A 23,710-nucleotide genomic window follows, 5' to 3' on the forward strand; every position below is an offset into this window, starting at 1 on the left:
ACCGAATCTAGTCTAATGTCCTGAAACAACTATGAGCTTCACTTACTTTAGGCCAGCTAAGAATTGATTCATTCTGTCATTTAACTAGTCTCTTCTATAACCAGTATAGGTCAAACTCTGTTCTAGGTACTGGGGAAACAGAAGTAAATAAAAGAAAAATCCTCTCTCCTGGACCTTAAATTTTAGTAGGAGAAGGCAATCAGGTCATGATAAGTTTGACCAAGAAGAATAAAGCAGGCTGGCGGTGATAGGGGAAGGGAACATTTTAAATGGGTTGGTCATGGGGGTGGCATTTGAGTAGAAAAGTGAGGGAACAAGCCAGGCAGATACAGAGGGTTCCAAGTAGAGGAAACAGTAAACGCAAAGACCCTGAGATGAGAACGAGCTTATTGGGGTTTGAGGAACAAGAAGGAGTTCAGTACGACTGAAGCTGAGGAAGCAAGACGGTGAATAATAAGGAGGAGGTAGAGCAATGAGTGACAAAGAGCCAGGCCAAGGTGGGTCGTGTCAACTATGGCTAAAAACCTTTGAAATTTCTTATTAAGAAGGGAGGAACTAAGAGGGTTCCGAGCTAAGAAGGAACATGATCTGACTTACTATGCCTGTAGTATACATTCCTAGATTTATTAATAAACACTAGGCACTTGGAATAGAAAGATGAGAAAGACCGAATCCTGGCTTTGGGATGCTCAAATTCTAAACAAAAGAGAAAGACCTATTTAAAAAAACAAAAAACATAAAACAGCATGACCTATAGTTGTGGTAAATAGGAATGGTAAGACTAGGGTGGAAGGGGGAATTAATTCTACAGGAAGCAAAATGAGATGTTCTTTACAGACCAGTAAATGAGGTTCCTGAGCCCAGTTTCTGTGGAGGGGAATACTTTCCACACAGCACCATGCAGTTCTCAGATCCTGGCAGAGTGTCCTAGAATTCCACTCAATTCTGAGGCCACTGACCTACAGGTAGCATCAGATCCCACAGGTTAAAGATCCAGTCCTAGAAGACTGCCTTCCAAGAGTCCTCTCGTTAACATAACAAAAGATACCTTTCTCACCCTCCACCCAGGAAATTCCAAGGGTCTTGGGAACTGTGAGCCAGCATATGCAAACATCAAATATATCTCTCTTATCAATCACAATATCGAGTATTAATGCACACTGTCTAGGAGGCTGTGTGCAAATCCAAGGTAGAAAGTATTTCATCTGTGAGGAATCTTAGCAAAGAAGGCTTTTGATTGTGTGGCCCTTGATTTCTTTCACTTAGCAAGGTTCACAGGATGTGTTCTGATATGATGAATATCCCCCTTTCCAATTTTACATGTAGCCTCCTTATAGCCCTTTGGTCCAGAAAAGGGATTTCTTATGTATGTATAATGAATATAAATATAGGTTTTAGAGAGTGCTAATGTTTTAATGAGCTAGAAATAGGCAGACGAGAGAGAATAATTGAAAGATTAGTCAACATGGGGACAATTTGACTTGGAAAGAGAAAATCTGAGCAGGAAATGTCTAGGAAAAAATTTGAAAAGAAATGGAATGAGCTCATTCACGGTGTGAGTTAAGGACAAAGGGATTTATTTATTCTCAAAAGGTAAAAAGTGAGAGTTTGTGTCGTAGAACTTGAACTAGGCCAGCCATCATGGAAAAGACTTGGTCCAGGAGGTCTGGAGCAGGTACGTCTAGTAAAGGTCGCAAGGGAAGGGGAAAAGTTTTGAACAAAATCTTCACTCATTCCTGGAGCCCAACACAAAACCTCACCAGGACCCTTGCTATCATAGGGCAAAATAAAGGGCAACAAGGCTTAAGTCTTAAATGAGATCAAATCATTCCTGTCCTGTGAGCCAGCCACACTCATTTAAATGGAAAAAATAAAAGATAGCAAGTTTGTTTGGTTTTGTGAAGTTTAATTTAAAAATCAGAACTAAAACTAGAAATTAAAATGAAAATGTCTTGTTCTAAGTCTTTCTAAAAATACTTAGCTGTGTGTTTTGAATTCCTAAGCAATACTCATATAAAAATGGCTGAACACCATTGACTCTCATAGTTGAGAGTCAGAATACCAAAAGAAAGATTTGTCTCCTCCCAAGTTTTACTACTCTGAGGACTGCATAAAATTTTTTGAAAAGTCAGAAAATGGAGGCAAGAAGAGGAAGAGGAATCAATTACTGGGATTGCTGCCTAGGCCTGTGCTTTAGTGGGTACCAGTCACTTGAACTCTAGAATCACAGAGTCTCATTTGCCTGGTTCCCCTAGGATTCTTCACACTGGCAGTAAGTTAGTTAATGGGATAAATATCCTGATGACTCACTACATTAATGATGATGATGATAATAATAATAGGGGTAGGAATAGGAAAGCAAAAATATGGAGTACTTTGTGCTCTTAACACTGAGGAAGCATTTTACATGAATGAACCTGTGTCATCTTTGCAACAACCCTGTAAAATAAGGAGTATTGCTGTCTCTCTTTCACAGAAAAGAAAATGCACTGGAGACCTTTAATGACACATTCAAGTTTATACTTGTAATCATTATAGATTATCAGCTTCAGAGAAGGGGTTCCAGGAACTAGTGAGTGGCAGCCCACAAGGCTCAGCTACAAAAACAAAAGTGGGTAATCCTCATTCATCTTTGGATGATAGTAGAGAATGTGGCTAGTAACAAATCAGGGAAACTTCTGCTTCAGAATATTTTTCTATTCTTTCATCTCTTTGGTGTTCTTTTACCCTTCTCTCTCCGCCCACCCTCCTCTTTTTCTCCCTCTCTGCCTCCCTTACTCCTATATGAGAATAGAAAGTTTCTGTTCTCATGTTTTATAGATCCACAGGTCAACTGTAGTTCAGATGATCTAGATAAAGTTTGACTGGGAAGCTCTGCTGCAGGCTATAGGTTGGAGGTTGGCTGGGTTTGGCTCCTGGCTGCTAGTTCCATTCAGGTTGTTTCTAAATATCCTGGGTTTCGAGGCCCATGCTGAAGGATCGGAGGCCACCTGGCAGATTGCTAGAGCACAAAAATACAAGCCTCTGTTCCTATCATGTCTGCTAAAACCCCATTGGCCAAAGAAAGTCACATGGCCAAGACCAAGGTCATGGGGCTGGGAAGCATACTGCTCGCCAGGAGGCAATGGCTAAAGTGTAGATGTTTCATTGTTTCCCAGTGGAGGAAAATATTGGGATCAAAATTTAATCTCTCCCACCTTTTTACATTAATTTTTGTCCTATCTTTAGCTCTTTCTCACTCTTGCTTTCTAAATGGATGTGCATCCCATCTACAGTCATTTGGTTTTTAATATCTAAGTTGCTCCCTACTGGCTTAGGTTTCAAATTTTACATTCCTTGAAATTTCCCTGGTGCCTAATACAATACCGTTCACACAGAGAACATTCAGCAAATGGTGTTGACTGCCTGCCGTCTTTTAAAAGCACATCTGGAGAGACACTAAAGGCACCTGGCGATATTGCACTGACTTGTTAGTAACCTGGCTTAACCCAGATGGCCTAAAGACTGTAGCCACCTTTACCCAGAGGAAAATTCTATGGTAATACAATCAGCCAGTTCTGTTCAGAATTAGTCAGACATTCCACGAGCATAACTCAGTCATGGCTCTACTTACATAGACACCTCTCCTCCTATAGCTGGCCTAAGGAGTTGTATTTCTTTCTAACTATCCCAATAATGACAATGAGGTTCTTGGAGTTTTGTATAAGTCAGTTTGAAGGAGCTTTTCTTTCATGAGTAATGCTTCCAAATATTGGCTATGAGATTTTGTGGGACTGTGCAGCCAGCAGCACTTGGAAATGTTTATATCTCTGCAACTCAGTCACCTCAGCAAGTACTTTAGTATGAACTCTTGACTTCCCAGACCAAATGTAAGTCTGATGTGCTCAATGACTTGGCAATCTACTGACAAATCCTGTGGTGTGGTATTCTGTTCACCATGTGCGATGGTCTGAGAGCTCGGTGTTCTCCATCTGACAGCTCATATAATATTTACAGGTTGTTATTCGTGAGGAATTTTAGTTAGCCATAAAGATTTTCACAGCTATGGCAGACATTAGAGGTCTCATCCATCACTCCTGTGACCTTCCCCTCTGGAATGTAGCCCATCTGTCTCTGCTGGTGAAATCTTTATGGAAAATCTGCCCATCTTTGAAAGTTTAGTAAGTGATCTTAAAGTTTTCATTGAATCTTTACTTTTGATATATGATACAGACATATAAAGCACTATTCTTATTTTAATTTAATGTTTTGAAAAGTGTTAAATTTCACTTGGTCTTTCAGTTAAATGACAGAAGACTTATTCTTGCTACAGGAGCTAGAGGCATCCCCTCGAAAGAAAATAGAAATTATACAGAAAGCAGTTGTGATGGGGAAAAATGATAGATACACAGACATACACTCAGCATTGATAACTGCTCGAAAACTTCTGGACTGTACTTTAATCTTGAATATGACCCTAGGAAGTGAAAAAAAAGGCAGAAATAAGTTTTTTGTGTAATTTAATATTTTAGAGAAGACGCTAAGCAAATTCCATAAATAAGTGAATCGAGTGGGCTGGTTTACAGAACAGGAGAGAGGGATGACCAGGCCGCAGATGTTCTCCCTATCCCTGTACATTATTTTTTTTAAGATTTTATTTATTTATTCATGAGAGACACTGAGAGAGAGGCAGAGACATAGGCAGAGGGAGAAGCAGGCTCCTTGCGGGGAGCCTGATGCGAGACTTGATCCCAGGACCTCGGGATCATGCCCTGAGCCAAAGGCAGACACTTAACCACTGAGCTGCCCAGGAGTCCCTGTACATTCTTCTCCTCTCATATGCAACTTCTCAATGCTTGCTTAGGACCTAATCTTGCTACTTCCTTCTATCTACGGGCTGCTTCAACTTCTATATCTGGTTCGGCCTTCACTGCTCTTGCAAAATCTCCCTCTTGAGATCACCAGTGATCTTGTGACCAAATAGATCCTCCTCTTCCATAGCCTTAATCCCCTGGAGCCCCTTCGTACTCATAACATCTCACCACTTGGCTATGTTTCTCACGTTTCACCCTACTTTATTCTAGTTTCTGTATTGTTTTTCTGTGGAGGTTTTCTTCCTGGTGCCCCCATCACGAGCCACTTCCCAGGGTACACTTTTCTTTTAACAGCCTCCTTTCCTGCATGAGTTCAGCTATGTTTATAGCTTCAGCTACCATTTGGTACATGATCTCATCCTTTCACCTGAGTTGCAGTGAAAAGACCCACCTTCCAAATATTTTAACAAAAATATGAAATTTATCTGAAATTCACCTTCCAGCTAATTTTTTTCTGCCAATGAGACTCCTAGTTGCCTAGTGACTAAATCTTAGAAGTACAGTCATTGGGTAATGGGCACTGAGGGGGGCACTTGATGGGATGAGCACTGGGTGTTATGCTAAATGTTGGCAAATCCATCGAAAGATGAATGGATAAAGAAGATGTGGTTTATGTATACAATGGAATATTCCTCAGCCATTAGAAATGACAAATACCCACCATTTGCTTCGATGTGGATGGAACTGGAGGATATTATGCTGAGTGAAATAAGTCAATCGGAGAAGGACAAACATTATATGGTCACATTCATTTGGGGAATATAAAAAATAGTGAAAGGGAATAAAGGGGAAAGGAGAAAAAATAAGTGGGAAATATCAGAAAGGGAGACAGAACATGAAAGACTCCTAACTCTGGGAAACGAACTAGGGGTGGTAGAAGGGGAGGTGGGCGGGGGGGTTGGGGGTGACTGGGTGACGGGCACTGAGGTGGGCACTTGGTGGGATGAGCACTGGGTGTTATTCTATATGTTGACAAATTGAACACCAATAAAAAATAAATTTATTATAAAAAAATAAAAAAGGAAGTACAGTCATGTGTTATTTCTCACTCTGAATGGACACTAAATCCACTTAGGAGCTACCTGTTGAACTCCACCCTCCTACTTCCAATCCATTGTATATGGTAGCACAAGAACAGTGTTCTTATCTTTACATTGTTGTAATCCTCTGATTGTAAAACAGTCTCTGGCCATCTCTTTCCCACTGTTTCAATATGGACCAATTGATTCATCATTCATGCTGATGAATATCAGACAAATGTCTACCTGAGAATGAAGGACCTGTTGGGCAGATGCCATTGGTCTAGGCAAAGATGGAGAACCATGTACTGTAATCCCAGGCAGTTAGTGTTCAAAGGCATTTCTCTCTGCCACACTTTATCTTGTATGTGGCACATTATTAGTAGTTAGGAGTGGATGCAAGGGCTGAAAATAACTGCTGTTTAGTTGAGGTGGAGAGATTGATTCTAGAATTACCAACATTCAGACAATATCCCATAGGTATGTGATTACAAACATTATTTGTATGGTGATTAACATTTTGCAAAGCAATTTCATATCCATTTTCTCATTTTATCCTGACAGCTTTTCAGCAAGGGAGATATCATTATTCCTATTTTTCATATAAAATAAATAAGACTCAGGAAGAAAACAAGACTTGCTGAAGATTAGGGAGTGATGGTAGAGTCAGGACTCAAATCGATTTCTTCTGAATCTATGTTCTGGACACTTTCTACTTGATCTGCATACCTCTCAAGATGCTGGGCTGGGCTTTGAGACAGAAAGCCGATGTGCTGAGTGCCTCTCTGAACTCAGAAAGTTTACAATCTGTCATGGAAAGAAGGGGTGTGAGAGGCATGTTCTCAAATAATCTGTATCAGTCAGTACATCTAATGTACCTTAAGAATTATACCAACTAAATGCCATTGACCAGCAGAAAATGGATTTTTCCCTTTCTTCCTGGATCAATAAAGAAAGACTCCTGCTGGCAAGAATGTACTTTGTATAAAATGTCTTTAAAATATTCTTAGCCTTCAATGAAATAAATATATTTCTAGGAATTTTGCTTAAGAAAATTGGCAAAATTGCGTGCAAAGATTTATCTACAGAAAGGTTCATTGCAGCCTGACTTACAACAGTAAAAAATCGGAAACAATCTAAATTTTCCCAAAGAGGGAGTTTCTTCAATAAATCATGGTACAGCCATTAATGGCATGCTCTTCAGCCATTTAAAATGTGAGCCAGGAATGATGTGAACAGCCATAGATGGTCTGGGTGGGTGGGAGTGATTCAGTCAGAAGTACTGGTTTGATCACATGTAACAGAAAACTCAAATTAATGGTGGCTTACACAAAGTAGAATTGTATAAAGCTCTCACATAGAAACCCAGAGAGATGCAGGAATGGTGACTCCATATTGATCAGGAACTCAGATTTCTCACATCTTTATTTTCAGTTGTTCTTAGCACATATCTTCTGTAGCCTAAGTTGTCAGGGCCTTTCCCCACGTATTCACCAGGCCCAGGCACACCAAACCTCGCCTTCCAATACACACACCTGTGACTCTGCTTTCAAGGCTTTCACTGGCCATAAACCCTTGCTCACCAGTGCTCAAGGGGCAGGCCAGAAAGTTAATGATCTGCCCCCCGCCTCATACTCCAGGAGTAGCTCTTAAACAGTAGTAAATAAATACTCCAGTTCCTTCACTCCTCAGAGGTGGGCAGAAGGGGATAACTCTGAAGTGTCTTTTGTGCTGAAATCCTCACCTGCAGTGAGCCCCAGGTACCCAAAGCAGTACTTCATCCGTTATCGGCTTGGCTCCTTTCCCTGCCTTACTTCCGGCTTCTGTACCTGTGCTTCCTTGATTTAGAGCTCAAACTACTTCCACTCACAGCTCTGTCTTCGTGTTTGCTTCTGGGAGATTGTGGCCAAGATGGCTTCCATTCTCCTGGTTACTACAGCTCTGGCCTTTATCCTGTCTCTTTCCTCTTTCCTCTTTCTCTTCTCCCTCTCCCTCTCACCCCCTCTCTCCTCCTTTCCCTTTCCTTCTCCTGCGTCTTCCTTCCCCTCCCTGACTCTATTCTGGCAACAGCTGTCTCTTCTTGTCCCTCAGACCTATGAATGCCAATGGTTCCTGTTCTTACTGTTATCCCTTGTGATTTCCCTACCCCCTGCACAGATCTTTATGACCAGCCCTCTTACTAAATTCTACTCAACTTAGCTGATAGGAGTGTGCCATCTGTTTCTGGCCAAGACTCTGACTGGTGTATTTTCATTATAATATATGTTTTCTAAAACCTGATCTCATTTCAATAATGTTCTGAGGGCATGGGATATGTTAGAACCTCTTTCCCCACCACATGCCACCCTATTCCACCCCTGCCTGTAAATACCTAGTGTGTAGCTGAGCACATAATGTATGTTTGGTAGATAGCCACTGATTGATTTTAATGGTAAATATTAGATGTGTTCATTGAAAAATATCCTTAGAGACTAAAATGCAAAGTATCAGGAACTATGTCTTATTCACTGCATTAGTGCCAGCACTTTGCCAAGTGCCTACTGCATAGTAGGTGCTCTATAAAAATGTATTGAATAATGAATGAGTTGATGTTAGGTATTGCTTTGTTTCTTTAGGAATCAGGGTCTGGTTTTTTTGTTTGTTTGTTTGTTTTTGTTTTGTTTTGTTTTGTTTTGTTGGTTTTTGTTTTTGTTTTCCAGGGTCTGTTTTTGTCTTTCAGATGAAAATAGGTCTCAGCTCTATTGAAATTAGTTTCTCTCAACTGATCAAAGGATTTAATTTAAACCTCTAGAATAGGACTGATCGTGGAGATTACAGATTGTAGAGATATGGATTTTGACCAGTGTAAAAAGAATCTCGCTCTTTCTTTTTCTTTCTCTTACTCACTGTACTTTTCTTTCTTTCTTTCTTCTATTGACACATTTTATATGCACATATGCATTACACCCTAGAAAAAGAATCCCAGGATTTTCACTCCTGTGTGTTTTCTTCTTGCTTCTTCATGATCCATGATACTAGCTGAGGTTGTCATTATAGTAAAACTAAACTGGTGGGGTGGGAGCACATTATTCTGGCATTTTTCTAGATCTTTGAATTGTACATCAAATCTGGGGCTGATCACTCCATATATGTTTAAACTGCCCATGAGGTTCACAGCAATTTTCCCAGCCCTGTGATCATCAATGGTTTCAAATTCACCGATGCAAACATGCTTCATCATCACAGTGAGAAACTAGATGATGACTTTGGATCATGGCCTAATAAGAACCTGGCATTTGCCTCTTTTTTTTTTTTGCCTCTCTTTTTAGTATTGTTCATGTTCTTGAGAGCATCTGCCAAGACACTCATGCACACCACTATGGTGACACAGAAAGATGGCAGAAAGAGGACAGGAGGGCAAAAGGAAGCTCTTTCTAATCATCACTAAAGCTCCAGGGAATACTAAAGAGGCCTTCTAAGAGCAGTGAAGTTCTTCCAGCAGCCCCTGGAAAATCATTTGGTGGAAATCATGTAGTGGATAAATTTAGATCTCAGAGTGTAAAGAACTCGGACTAGAAGACATTATATTCTTTTTTAAGATGAATTTGTTTAATCAGTTGTTTGGCACATATTTATAGACTACCTGCTATGTACCATACATGATAAAATAAAGCACAGAGACTAGACAAACTTGACTTGGTTGCAATCCTGGATGTGCCCTTTACCAGCTGCCGTGACCTGGGTTTATTTACTGGCCTATTCTGAGGCTCACTTTCTCCATGTGTAATAATGGAATAGTGGGACTCTATCGGGTATTTGGGAGGATTACATTCAGGAGCATACAGTGTGGAGCACATGGTAGACACATAGGATGTTTGTTTTCTCCATTTCCTGAATCATCTGACTTGAGTAATAAACCAAAATTAGGACCTAATACTTACTGACTTAGGACCTTAGACACACTATTCCATGTGATCTTAACTGTTTGATCATCTGCAAATTGAAAATAATAATACCTCACCGGTCATGATGAGCATCATACTTGAGGTCATGTTTCAGGCACAGAAGAGATTTTCCTTCCTCCCCCTGCCCACCCTTTCTAGAACAAGCATTCTCAGTGGGAATGGTATTACCCCCATAGGGACAAACATTGGTTCCTAGGGGACAAAAAATTTTTTACTTTTTAGGTAAAGCACAGATACACACAATACATCAACAGACATATAGTATATCTATGATATCAAAATTTCATTGAGGACAGGGGGAGGAAGATTAGGAAAAAATATGCTAAAAAGATACTTAGCAGGGAGACTTTGGGGGCGGATAGGGAAAAAAGATGGAGAAACATTGCTCTAGAGTAAATTTCCTTGATAGAATATACCCATAAAACCACTATTGGAATTGGCTTCCTTCTGAGAAGCCGAGTGCCTGTGGCTAGCAATCCTCCCTTATGCCTTTTTCTTAACCCCATAGGTGAGGTTTCTATTTAGTTTCCAGTGAATGCTATATTATTTATTTTTATAATCTGTCCCCATTTTTTTTAATCGAACTATGTTATTAGACACCAAGTCCACCAAATAGAAGAAAAATAGAAAGATGAATGAATGTATTTGGGTCTGAATTCCAGAGAGTGCTCTTCTGGCACAGTTTAAATAACATTAGTATTCTTTTTAATTTTCTGGTTAGGCCTCTGTGTCGATTAAAATATGGCTTAACACCAGGGTGCATCGCTTGGCACATTCTGTTCATCATGCATTAAAAAATGGTTGAAATAAGAACTTCACCTACATAGTGTGGCCTCTGTGATTTTCAAAACCACCTTGGGCACAGTATTGAATCCTGTCACCTCGAGGGAAGAAAAGCATTTGAAGGTAGAACTGCTACCCTTTCTTGCTCTTAATAACATACTGCATCTGTAACGCAAGGGGAAATTCAGAGGTTGGTTTGGAATGAATAAACTCACGTGCAGTTTGCTATTTAAATTCAGTAGACAATCCCCCCTGGAGCTGGTGCCCTATGATAATGCATGCTTTTTACACTCAAGAATCTGAATCACAAAGCTGCATTGGATTTACACGTAGTGGTTAGAGAAACATCTGTATAAGAAAATACCAAAGGACAGTACCGTGTCATATAAAAACTACTTGCCAATAAATCTGCTTTTGATGGGCTACTAAAAATGGACACGCTAGGCATAAAAGATGTGTGTGTCTAGTACCTAGGCTAGCTTAGTGAATGATGACAAGCTTCCACTGGTACACTGAGATAAGAAACAGCTGTTGTTGGTGTCGGCACCCCTGCAAGAAATGAAATGATAATTCTCAGACACACTTATAAGAGCTACCGTATATTTGATCAACTTTTGAATATGTGCAAGACCAGAATCCTCTGGCAGCCCCAAGCAAAATTGCCCACAACCTTTTAACAGTCTCTTGAGAAGGAGCACTGAATCTAATTACATAGAATGTTAGTTGGATTGTGTGTTATTTCCAAAGCAAGTAGGTCCAGTGTGTTTGTGGCAGCGATGGGGCCAGGGGGTGGGCAGAATGGGGAAGGCCATTGTTAGTTGCCTTTTCTTTTCTTCTTCTTCTTTTTTTTTTTTTCATCGAGAAAATTTTTTGGTAGAAAATTTTAGGGTTTCAAATGATGACTGCAAAGCAATTGCTTAGGTGCATTTGTAAACTGTTGAGTCCAAGGGGGAACAAACATCGCCTAGCACAAAAAAATTCACTGAACTTTACCATTGGATTTATTTGATAGCTGCACATAAAGACAAAAGGCTTGTCTTATTTTAAAAAACTAACAATTTTTAAGATTTTATTTATTTATTCATGAGAGACACAGAGAGAGAGAGAGAGGCAGAGACACAAGCAGAGGGAGAAGCAGGCTCCATGCAGGGAGTCCGATGTGGGACTCAATCCTGGGACTCCAGGATCACGCCCTGGGCCGAAGGCAGACGTCCAAACGCTGAGCCACACAGGTGTCAAAAAAAACTAATAATTTTTATATACAGTTCATATACTCTGTATGGAAAAATAACAATTGAGATCCACAGTTATAAATGCTCAGTTTCATGTTGATCTGGAACTTAGAATTTTTTATGATAGTCACACAGAGAGAGAGAGAGGCAGAGACACTGGCAGAGGGAGAAGCAGGCTCCATGCACCGGGAGCCCGATGTGGGACTCGATCCCGAGTCTCCAGGATCGCGCCCTGGGCCAAAGGCAGGCGCCAAACCGCTGCGCCACCCAGGGATCCCCTTAGAATATTCTTTTTAAATCTTTTCAACTATTCAGTTTAAGTATATTCTGAGTATTCCGCTGGCATTTTATTGGATTTTTTTCCTTTTAATGCTTAACAATGCAAAGGCAATTGTAGCTATTCAATGTAGGTCTAGCCATTAGCTCAGCTGGGCACCACTGTGTTTCCTGTCTCTTGCTACATTTTCTGCTTGAAGGTTGCTCCATTCAGGCAAAGCCACCAGCCCCTCCCTTGAGCCAACTAGGTAGCCAGTAGACCTTTCCAAGGCCACTTCTTTCTGACAGATACCTAGGTATATTATAGGAAATCCAAACAGACACTTCTGCCATCAGAGGATATTCCCAGCATCCTCCAAATCAGAAATGATTTCTATACCATTAGACTGATAAAGAACTGAAAAGGAATAATGACAGAAATGGTGGGTTTCAGCCTATAGACTCCTTTAAGGAAAGAACAGCAGTGGTTTCTCAGTTTAGCTGTTCATAGGCTTGGCAATACAGCTGGTGAGAGCTGGACCAGATGCTCTCAGAAATTCTTTTTCCTTCTGCAATTCTATGGTTTTAAGAAGGGGGTGTGCTGAGTAGGCAGGAGCTAGGATTTCTGGCTCTCTATCCTGTCTCCTCCTAGAGAAAGCTTGAGTTTTTAAGTTCCTATAACATCCAACTCTGCCCAGGTAGGTCAGGAAATGCAGCCTAAGTTCTCAAATCAGATCTCACTTCCTTTCTCACTTCATCAGGGTGAGAGGGCTGTGTCCTAGTGAAGAAAAACAGACAAAAGGAGAGTAGGGCAGATAATGAGAAAGGCAGAGGTGGTAGGAATAGAGCCACACTGAAAGCGAGGACTAATTCAAAACAGCAGATAAATGTCTTTTTTCCCCCATATTAAAAATATGTCTGCCAAAATGAAAAGGCCTAATTAGCGGCTAAATACAAATCCATGTCCTGTATCTTTTAAATGACACATCACCAAGGTACAAAGCAGCATGTCTGGTTGAAGGGTGGGTGATTCGATCCCTCTATTACTCTGTATAAAACAAAGAAATCTGTAGTTTCATTACTCTTAAATTGTCTGGCAGTGGGTGAAGTTAACTTTTATTAGAAGCCGTTCTTTCATATTATACAGTGTAGTCAAGGATATATTAGCTTTGACGTTTTCTTACATCTCAATATACTGTGGAGTGAATTTACTGTGAGACTAATTTAGAAGGAAGCTTTTCATAGGAGGAAATAATGGTCAGCATAAGCTGGGCTGCAAATTATAAGCAGGATGAAAATTCCAGGAAAAAAATGGACATACCCATAAAATTGCTAGATGTTAATAAGCATGCTTCTTATGTTTGTATTCCCGATGATATTCTTTGTCTCTTAAAACTCCAGTTTCTTAAAAACTCTCTTCAGGACGAAGATTTTATTGTTGAGGAAATGGCATAGTGTATCCTAACATGATTATTTTGTCTTCAAGAAAGAAAAAAATCCATCAGATTAAACAGTACATAAAAGGTGTTTTTAGAGCTCATCTTTGGAAAAGGAAAAACCTCAGACAATTTAAGCATTTAAACCACAACTTAAAAATGATTGATTTGACTAATACACAATATGGTCGTTAAAAAACAAATTCCCAGTATGTGAAATTTAATTTCACCTGTAGGATTCATTACTCATCACCAAAGTTTTATTACACTCTGGTATCAGGTGCTCTTCTCTCACTTTTGGTTGTCTTTTTCCAATAAGATCGGGCTGGTCAGCTGATATTTTGTGGCACCAATTAAACATATTATCAGTCGATGAGATTGGATTCTGTTTAAACCAAACAAAGACTCAAACGAGCATATCGGAATGATAAGTGTAGTGCTTAAGCTTCAATAACTTAGAATGTAACTCTATCACGCAGGGATATTTCAGCTGCTAAACTAATAAAACCCAGTCAATCAAATAGTAAAAGATATTGAGAAGCAGCAACAGGAAGTGTTATAAGAAAAGCACCCAATGGAGACGCATAAGAGAAAACCCGTCAATCGACTCATTCCGTTTCTTATCTGTTGTATAGGTTTAGTGGTGGAACGGGTCTTTTTCCTTTGCATTTATCTTTGTGCCTGAATGAGTTCAATTTCACTTAGATTAGGACAGAAACTTCCAAACAGCAGGTTAATCCGTCCTGTCTTCATGGGCAACTGAGCAAACAGACCAATATCACTGTAAAATTGTAATTCTGGAGATTAATGTTGTCTTTCCTGTTTGTGGCGAACTTGACCTCCTTGCCTTTTTTTTTTCTCTTTCAGCTTCTGTCCAGGGTCCCTGGGAGAGAGCCATCTCACCAAACAAAGTGCCCTACTATATCAAGTAAGTTGAAAGCCTCACATTCCCAAAGGCGCATTTATTGTGGCTAATCTGCGTATTTGCAAATGAATGTATTTCTGAGATGTGACGTTAACCTGGCCTATAGTACCTAGTTCTTTCTTCCCTGAGGAAGCCTGGCTGGTCTACTCATGCTAAAATTACCACTGGAAATGTGCCGATGCAATAGGGAGCTGCGTAGGAAAAATCCGTGTAATGCAGCATATATGTTGTATTTTGTGATCGGGGGTGGCGTGGATTTTCCACAATTGAACAAAAAGCTGCAGGTAATATTATTGAGAGTGGGAGTGAATAATTATAAGGACAGTTTCATTTATTTGGGGGTTTGCCCACATTTCTTTTTTGGCAAAGATGGATGATTTCTGCTCCTCTATGTACACAAAGCATTTTAGGTGAATAAATAGTTCATGTACCTGAAAGGCAGTCAGCAGCAGGCCTGGATGTGTGGAGCTGAGGTGTTCATTCTCAATACAGAGCACTCAGCACTTTTCACATAACCACAACAGAATGATACTGTTTTCGGAGGCCATTTATGTCAGTCAAAGGAATACAGGTGCTTAGAAGCACCTTCCATGGGATGCCGTGTAAAATACAAATTATGATACATCAGGTCAATGTGGAAGAGAGAGGAGGGAGGATATGGAGTCATGACAGAACCTTAACAGTTTCCCATTGATTGTGCAATCAAATCCACTGCCTCAACAATTTAATTTAGTCGGCTTCATGAAATAATCCTCAGTACCAGCTAAAGTCTTTGAACCCACTTCTGCCATGAGTCTAACTAAAAACACTCCATGCGTTCCCGTTGTTCTGGCCCCCCATGTTTTATTGGGTCACTTTCTGTTCTTCCCCTGCCCATCAATTCTTCATAATTCAGTTCTAAAGCAATATCAGCATCCTAGATCTTCATTACCACAGTCCTCCAGAAATTAGATTGCGTGCCTCAATTGTGTTAACCCAGGAGTATGGGAGTGAGGGAACTCTGGGCTTTTCAAGGAGAGACACATCCTTTAGGAAAGCTTTGTCTTATTAAAGTTTTCCAGACAAGGTATCTCTTACCTTTAAGCAGTCTCCTTCAGTTTGCTTTGATCCTGCTTTTTATTTTTCTTCTTCTCAAATTGTATTGTAGTGTTTTTATTCTGTAAAATCATTCATTCACTCTATGTATTTTAAATACCTATTTAAATCACCTATATTATTAGATGATAAATTAACTTAGACACGCACTGTATGACTTTATATCCACTGTATATTTTGTGGAACAATTAATTCAGTCTCCTCCCAGTCATCTCCAGTCTCTTAGTCATCACAAGTTCTCATCTCTAAGATGTTTGGAACCTACTTCTTCTTCAACCTGTTTATAAAGCTCTCACTTTATCCAATTCCTTTCTGATAAAGAGATGGTCTTTACTAGATCAAGATTCTTCTTTTGTTGCCAAGGTTGGAGGATCACTTGCGAACCCAAAACACTTTCAACCCATTATTCTCCAGATTATTCCTGTTTTGAAGCTTATTAAATATCTCACAGGGATTCCTAGTGTTCACCCTACCCCACCCCACCCCACCCCCAGTGTTCTTTCCCTAGATATTTATCTTCTCCCTGATGTTACATTCACTACAAAAGATCCCAGGACATTGCTGTGTGACAATGGACATGAATTTAGTCCAAAAATTAAAAAGGAGACAAATTAGAGAAAACCTGTAGTTCCTCCCCACCACCACCTTCACAAACTAGTGTCTTGCTGCTCCTTGGTGGAATCAGAGAGCAGCTACCCTCTCTTTGTGCCCCCCTTTGTCCAGTGCTCTTTCACAGACCCGAAGCTCATGGTGGCAGTATTGATAAGGGCACAGATCTGGAAACAAGAAAACGAGTTCTGGTCCTGGCTCTGTCATGAGTTGATTGTGTGGCCTTGGGCAAGCCACTTAACCTATAGAGACCTTAGTTTCTCATTCATAAAATAAGTTGGACTAGGTGATGTCTAAGGTCATTTGTAGCTCTAAGAATCAATGAGTGTGACTGGCTGAATGGTCTTGCCCAAATCCAAAAACTTAAGATTTCAGCTTTTCTTCAAGAAGTTTATCTTTATTTTTAAAATTCTTTATTTTGATCATTAACATCAATTCTTATTTTTAAAAATCATAGGAATTCTATCCATTGTTTAATTAGCTGCAGGGGGGAGGAGCAAGATGGCGGAGGAGTAGGGTCTCCAAATCACCTGTCTCCACCAAACTACCTAGAAAACCTTCAAATTATCCTGAAAATCTATGAATTCGGCCTGAGATTCAAAGAGAGACCAGCTGGAATGCAACAGTGAGAAGAGTTCGCGCATCTATCAAGGTAGGAAGACGGGGAAAAAGAAGTAAAGAAACAAAGGCCTCCAAGGGGGAGGGGCCCGCGAGGAGCCGGGCTGAGGCCGGGGCGAGTGTCCCCAGGACAGGAGAGCCCCGTCCCGGAGACGCAGGAGCTGCACCGACCTTCCCGGGGGAAAGGGGCTCGCGGGGAGTTGGAGCAGGACCCAGGAGGGCGAGGAGGCCCTCGGGCTCCCGGGGACAGTAACAGCAACTGCGCGCCCAGGAGAGTGCGCCGAGCTCCCTAAGGGCTGCAGCGCGCACGGGGGGACCCGGCGGGACCCGGAGCAGCTGAAGGGGCTCGGGGGCGGCTCCGCGGAGGGGGCTGCGCGGCCCCGGGAGCAGCTCGGTGGGGCTCGGGCAGAAGAAGAGGCTCCGTGCGGAGGGGGCTGCGCGGTTCCAGGAGCAGCTCGGAGGGGCTCGGGCGGCAGCTCCGCGGAGGGGGTTGCGCGGCCCGGGAGCGCGAATCCACCAGCGCAGGCTCCGGAGCACAGGGCGCCGGGACACAGCCCAGGATCCCGCCTCCCCCGGGACAGGCAGAGACCGGGAGGGCCCAGGACAGCAAGGACGCTCCTGCCCCAGCTGAGCAGATCAGCGGCGCCGCCCCCGGAGCAACCAGGCCCTGCAGACGGAGTTCCTGCCGGAGCTGAATCCAGGTTTCCAGAGCTGCCCCGCCACTGGGGCTGTTCCTCCTGCGGCCTCACGGGGTAAACAACCCCCACCGAGCCCTGCACCAGGCAGGGGCACAGCAGCTCCCCCAACTGCTAACACCTGAAAATCAGCACAACAGGCCCCTCCCCCAGAACACCAGCTAGACGGACAACTTCCAGGAGAAGCCAAGGGACTTAAAGTACACAGAATCAGAAGATACTCCCCGGTGGTTCTTTTTTTGTTTGTTTGTTTTTGTTTTTGTTTTTGTTTTGTTTTGCTTTTTGATTTGTTTCCTTCCCCCACCCCCTTTTTTTCTCCTTTCTTTTTCTTTCCCTTTTTCTTCTTTTTTTTTTTTCTCTTTCGTTTTTTTTTCTTTTTCTTCCCTTTTTTTTTTTCTCTTTCTCTTTTCTTTCCTTCTTTCTCTCCTCTCTTTTTCTCTTTTTCCCAATACAACTTGCTTTTGGCCACTCTGCACTGAGCAAAATGACTAGAAGGAAAACCTCACCTCAAAAGAAAGAATCAGAAACAGTCCTCTCTCCCACAGAGTTACAAAATCTGGATTACAATTCAATGTCAGAAAGCCAATTCAGAAGCACTATTATACAGCTACTGGTGGCTCTAGAAAAAAGTATAAAGGACTCAAGAGACTTCATGACTGCAGAATTTAGAGCTAATCAGGCAGAAATTAAAAACCAATTGAATGAGATGCAATCCAAACTAGAAGTCCTAACGACGAGGGTTAACGAGGTGGAAGAACGAGTGAGTGACCTAGAAGACAAGTTGACAGCAAAGAGGGAAACTGAGGAAAAAAGAGACAAACAATTAAAAGACCATGAAGATAGATTAAGGGAAATAAACGACAGCCTGAGGAAGAAAAACCTACGTTTAATTGGGGTTCCCGAGGGCGCCGAAAGGGACAGAGGGCCAGAATATGTATTTGAACAAATTCTAGCTGAAAACTTTCCTAATCTGGGAAGGGAAACAGGCATTCAGATCCAGGAAATAGAGAGATCCCCCCCTAAAATCAATAAAAACCGTTCAACACCTCGACATTTAATTGTGAAGCTTGCAAATTCCAAAGATAAGGAGAAGATCCTTAAAGCAGCAAGAGACAAGAAATCCCTGACTTTTATGGGGAGGAGTATTAGGGTAACAGCAGACCTCTCCACAGAGACCTGGCAGGCCAGAAAGGGCTGGCAGGATATATTCAGGGTCCTAAATGAAAAGAACATGCAACCAAGAATACTTTATCCAGCAAGGCTCTCATTCAAAATGGAAGGAGAGATAAAGAGCTTCCAAGACAGGCAGCAACTAAAAGAATATGTGACCTCCAAACCAGCTCTGCAAGAAATTTTAAGGGGGCCTCTTAAAATTCCCCTTTAAGAAGAAGTTCAGTGGAACAGTCCACAAAAACAAAGACTGAATAGATATCATGATGACACTAAACTCATATCTCTCAATAGTAACTCTGAATGTGAACGGGCTTAATGACCCCATCAAAAGGCGCAGGGTTTCAGACTGGATAAAAAAGCAGGACCCATCTATTTGCTGTCTACAAGAGACTCATTTTAGACAGAAGGACACCTACAGCCTGAAAATAAAAGGTTGGAGAACCATTTACCATTCGAATGGTCCTCAAAAGAAAGCAGGGGTAGCCATCCTTATATCAGATAAACTAAAATTTACCCCAAAGACTGTAGTGAGAGATGAAGAGGGACACTATATCATACTTAAAGGATCTATTCAACAAGAGGACTTAACAATCCTCAATATATATGCTCCAAATGTGGGAGCTGCCAAATATATAAATCAATTATTAACCAAAGTGAAGAAATACTTAGATAATAATACACTTATACTTGGTGACTTCAATCTAGCTCTTTCTATACTCGATAGGTCTTCTAAGCAAAACATCTCCAAAGAAACGAGAGCTTTAAATGATACACTGGACCAGATGGATTTCACAGATATCTACAGAACTTTACATCCAAACTCAACTGAATACACATTCTTCTCAAGCGCACATGGAACTTTCTCCAGAATAGACCACATATTGGGTCACAAATCGGGTCTGAACCGATACCAAAAGATTGGGATTGTCCCCTGCATATTCTCGGACCATAATGCCTTGAAATTAGAACTAAATCACAACAAGAAGTTTGGAAGGACCTCAAACACATGGAGGTTAAGGACCATCCTGCTAAAAGATAAAAGGGTCAACCAGGAAATTAAGGAAGAATTAAAAAGATTCATGGAAACTAATGAGAATGAAGATACAACCGTTCAAAATCTTTGGGATGCAGCAAAAGCAGTCCTAAGGGGGAAATACATCGCAATACAAGCATCCATTCAAAAACTGGAAAGAACTCAAATACAAAAGCTAACCTTACACATAAAGGAGCTAGAGAAAAAACAGCAAATAGATCCTACACCCAAGAGAAGAAGGGAGCTACTAAAGATTCGAGCAGAACTCAACGAAATCGAGACCAGAAGAACTGTGGAACAGATCAACAGAACCAGGAGTTGGTTCTTTGAAAGAATTAATAAGATAGATAAACCATTAGCCAGCCTTATTAAAAAGAAGAGAGAGAAGACTCAAATTAATAAAATCATGAATGAGAAAGGAGAGATCACTACCAACACCAAGGAAATACAAACGATTTTAAAAACATATTATGAACAGCTATACGCCAATAAATTAGGCAATCTAGAAGAAATGGACGCATTCCTGGAAAGCCACAAACTACCAAAACTGGAACAGGAAGAAATAGAAAACCTGAACAGGCCAATAACCAGGGAGGAAATTGAAGCAGTCATCAAAAACCTCCCAAGACACAAGAGTCCAGGGCCAGATGGCTTCCCAGGAGAATTTTATCAAACGTTTAAAGAAGAAATCATACCTATTCTCCTAAAGCTGTTTGGAAAGATAGAAAGAGATGGAGTACTTCCAAATTCGTTCTATGAAGCCAGCATCACCTTAATTCCAAAGCCAGACAAAGACCCCACCAAAAAGGAGAATTACAGACCAATATCCCTGATGAACATGGATGCAAAAATTCTCAACAAGATACTGGCCAATAGGATCCAACAGTACATTAAGAAAATTATTCACCATGACCAAGTAGGATTTATCCCTGGGACACAAGGCTGGTTCAACACCCGTAAAACAATCAATGTGATTCATCATATCAGCAAGAGAAAAACCAAGAACCATATGATCCTCTCATTGGATGCAGAGAAAGCATTTGACAAAATACAGCATCCATTCCTGATCAAAACTCTTCAGAGTGTAGGGATAGAGGGAACATTCCTCGACATCTTAAAAGCCATCTATGAAAAGCCCACAGCAAATATCATTCTCAATGGGGAAGCACTGGGAGCCTTTCCCCTAAGATCAGGAACAAGACAGGGATGTCCACTCTCACCACTGCTATTCAACATAGTACTGGAAGTCCTAGCCTCAGCAATCAGACAACAAAAAGACATTAAAGGCATTCAAATTGGCAAAGAAGAAGTCAAACTCTCCCTCTTCGCCGATGACATGATACTCTACATAGAAAACCCAAAAGTCTCCACCCCAAGATTGCTAGAACTCATACAGCAATTCGGTAGCGTGGCAGGATACAAAATCAATGCCCAGAAGTCAGTGGCATTTCTATACACTAACAATGAGACTGAAGAAAGAGAAATTAAGGAGTCAATCCCATTTACAATTGCACCCAAAAGCATAAGATACCTAGGAATAAACCTCACCAAAGATGTAAAGGATCTATACCCTCAAAACTATAGAACACTTCTGAAAGAAATTGAGGAAGACACAAAGAGATGGAAAAATATTCCATGCTCATGGATTGGCAGAATTAATATTGTGAAAATGTCAATGTTACCCAGGGCAATATACACGTTTAATGCAATCCCTATCAAAATACCATGGACTTTCTTCAGAGAGTTAGAACAAATTATTTTAAGATTTGTGTGGAATCAGAAAAGACCCCGAATAGCCAGGGGAATTTTAAAAAAGAAAACCATATCTGGGGGCATCACAATGCCAGATTTCAGGTTGTACTACAAAGCTGTGGTCATCAAGACAGTGTGGTACTGGCACAAAAACAGACACATAGATCAGTGGAACAGAGTAGAGAATCCAGAAGTGGACCCTGAACTTTATGGGCAACTAATATTCGATAAAGGAGGAAAGACTACCCATTGGAAGAAAGACAGTCTCTTCAATAAATGGTGCTGGGAAAATTGGACATCCACATGCAGAAGAATGAAACTAGACCACTCTCTTTCACCATACACAAAGATAAACTCAAAATGGATGAAAGATCTAAATGTGAGACAAGATTCCATCAAAATCCTAGAGAAGAACACAGGCAACACCCTTTTTGAACTCGGCCATAGTAACTTCTTGCAAGACACATCCACGAAGGCAAAAGAAACAAAAGCAAAAATGAACTATTGGGACTTCATCAAGATAAGAAGCTTTTGCACAGCAAAGGATACAGTCAACAAAACTCAAAGACAACCTACAGAATGGGAGAAGATATTTGCAAATGACATATCAGATAAAGGGCTAGTTTCCAAGATCTATAAAGAACTTATTAAACTCAACACCAAAGAAACAAACAATCCAATCATGAAATGGGCAAAAGACATGAACAGAAATCTCACAGAAGAAGACATAGACATGGCCAACATACACATGAGAAAATGCTCTGCATCACTTGCCATCAGGGAAATACAAATCAAAACCACAATGAGATACCACCTCACACCAGTGAGAATGGGAAAAATTAACAAGGCAGGAAACAACAAATGTTGGAGAGGATGTGGAGAAAAGGGAACCCTCTTACACTGTTGGTGGGAATGTGAACTGGTGCAGCCACTGTGGAAAACTGTGTGGAGGTTCCTCAAACAGTTAAAAATATACCTGCCCTACGACCCAGCAATTGCACTGTTGGGGATTTACCCCAAAGATACAAATGCAATGAAACGCTGGGACACCTGCACCCCGATGTTTCTAGCAGCAATGGCCACGATAGCCAAACTGTGGAAGGAGCCTCGGTGTCCAACGAAAGATGAATGGATAAAGAAGATGTGGTTTATGTATACAATGGAATATTACTCAGCTATTAGAAATGACAAATACCCACCATTTGCTTCAACGTGGATGGAACTGGAGGGTATTATGCTGAGTGAAGTAAGTCAGTCGGAGAAGGACAAACATTATATGTTCTCATTCATTTGGGGAATATAAATAATAGTGAAAGGGAAAATAAGGGAAGGGAGAAGAAATGTGTGGGAAATATCAGAAAGGGAGACAGAACATAAAGACTGCTAACTCTGGGAAACGAACTAGGGGTGGTAGAAGGGGAGGAGGGCGGGGGGTGGGAGTGAATGGGTGACGGGCACTGGGTGTTATTCTGTATGTTAGTAAATTGAACACCAATAAAAAAAAAAAAAAAAAAAAAATAATTAGCTGCAGATATGCTCCCTCAACCTACTCCAGTTTCTCCAGGTACCTATGTAAAGAGCTCAAATCTTGATGTTTAATTTAGGACTTTCATTCTGCCTGATTTGCTGGTAAGAGACCTAGAGCAACAGACAGAAAAAATTAGTAGAAACGGGAGTCTGGAGACCTTAAATCCTCTGAAGTAATCAGTTTCTAGGAATGAGGAATTATGTAACTTGTCAAAAACACCCTGAAATTTATGGAGATCACTTATCTCTAAAAATTATAATCCATGGAACACCTGAATGGCTCAGCGGTTGAGCATCTGCCTTCCGCTCAGGGCATGATCCCGGGGTCCTGGGATCGAGTCCCGCATTGGGCTCCCCACTCAGCAGGAGAGTCTGCTTCTCCCTCTGCCCCTCCCCGTGTTTATGCTCTCTTGCTGCCTCTCAAATAAATAAGTAAAATATTTTTTAAATAAATAAACAATATAATCTATTTGAAATTAGATTATAGAATTTCTCAACTATACCTCTAAAATGTTAAGCTAATGGAAGGAGAACACATGTTCAGAAAATATACTTTGTCAACAAACAGATGACTAATGTCATTTGTGATTTATTATTATACATTACTGTTGTCTAAAAGATTCTTTTCATAGCAGATTACTTTGATGTACAAAGTTCAGTGGACTTCATGCACTGGCCAATGCCATTTGTAATTCAAGATACCTTATTTATCCACAAATAACAATACTAATAAGTTTATAATAAGATTACTTCAACCAGTC

General features: G+C 40.9%; 1 protein-coding gene across 16 annotated transcripts in view; it reads left to right on the forward strand.

Annotated features, from left to right (window-relative positions):
- DMD (dystrophin) overlaps positions 1-23,710 on the forward strand; it is a 2,162,139-nt gene that overhangs the window by 1,939,201 nt on the left and 199,228 nt on the right. For all 16 annotated transcript variants that reach the window (XM_077887780.1, XM_077887782.1, XM_077887777.1 and 13 more), the window contains one exon: positions 14,390-14,450. In XM_077887780.1, coding sequence (XP_077743906.1) covers positions 14,390-14,450 — 61 coding nt within the window. The remainder of the gene's footprint in view (positions 1-14,389; positions 14,451-23,710) is intronic.

This window comes from Canis aureus, chromosome X (genome assembly GCF_053574225.1).
Source record: "Canis aureus isolate CA01 chromosome X, VMU_Caureus_v.1.0, whole genome shotgun sequence".
NCBI lineage: Eukaryota > Metazoa > Chordata > Mammalia > Carnivora > Canidae > Canis > Canis aureus.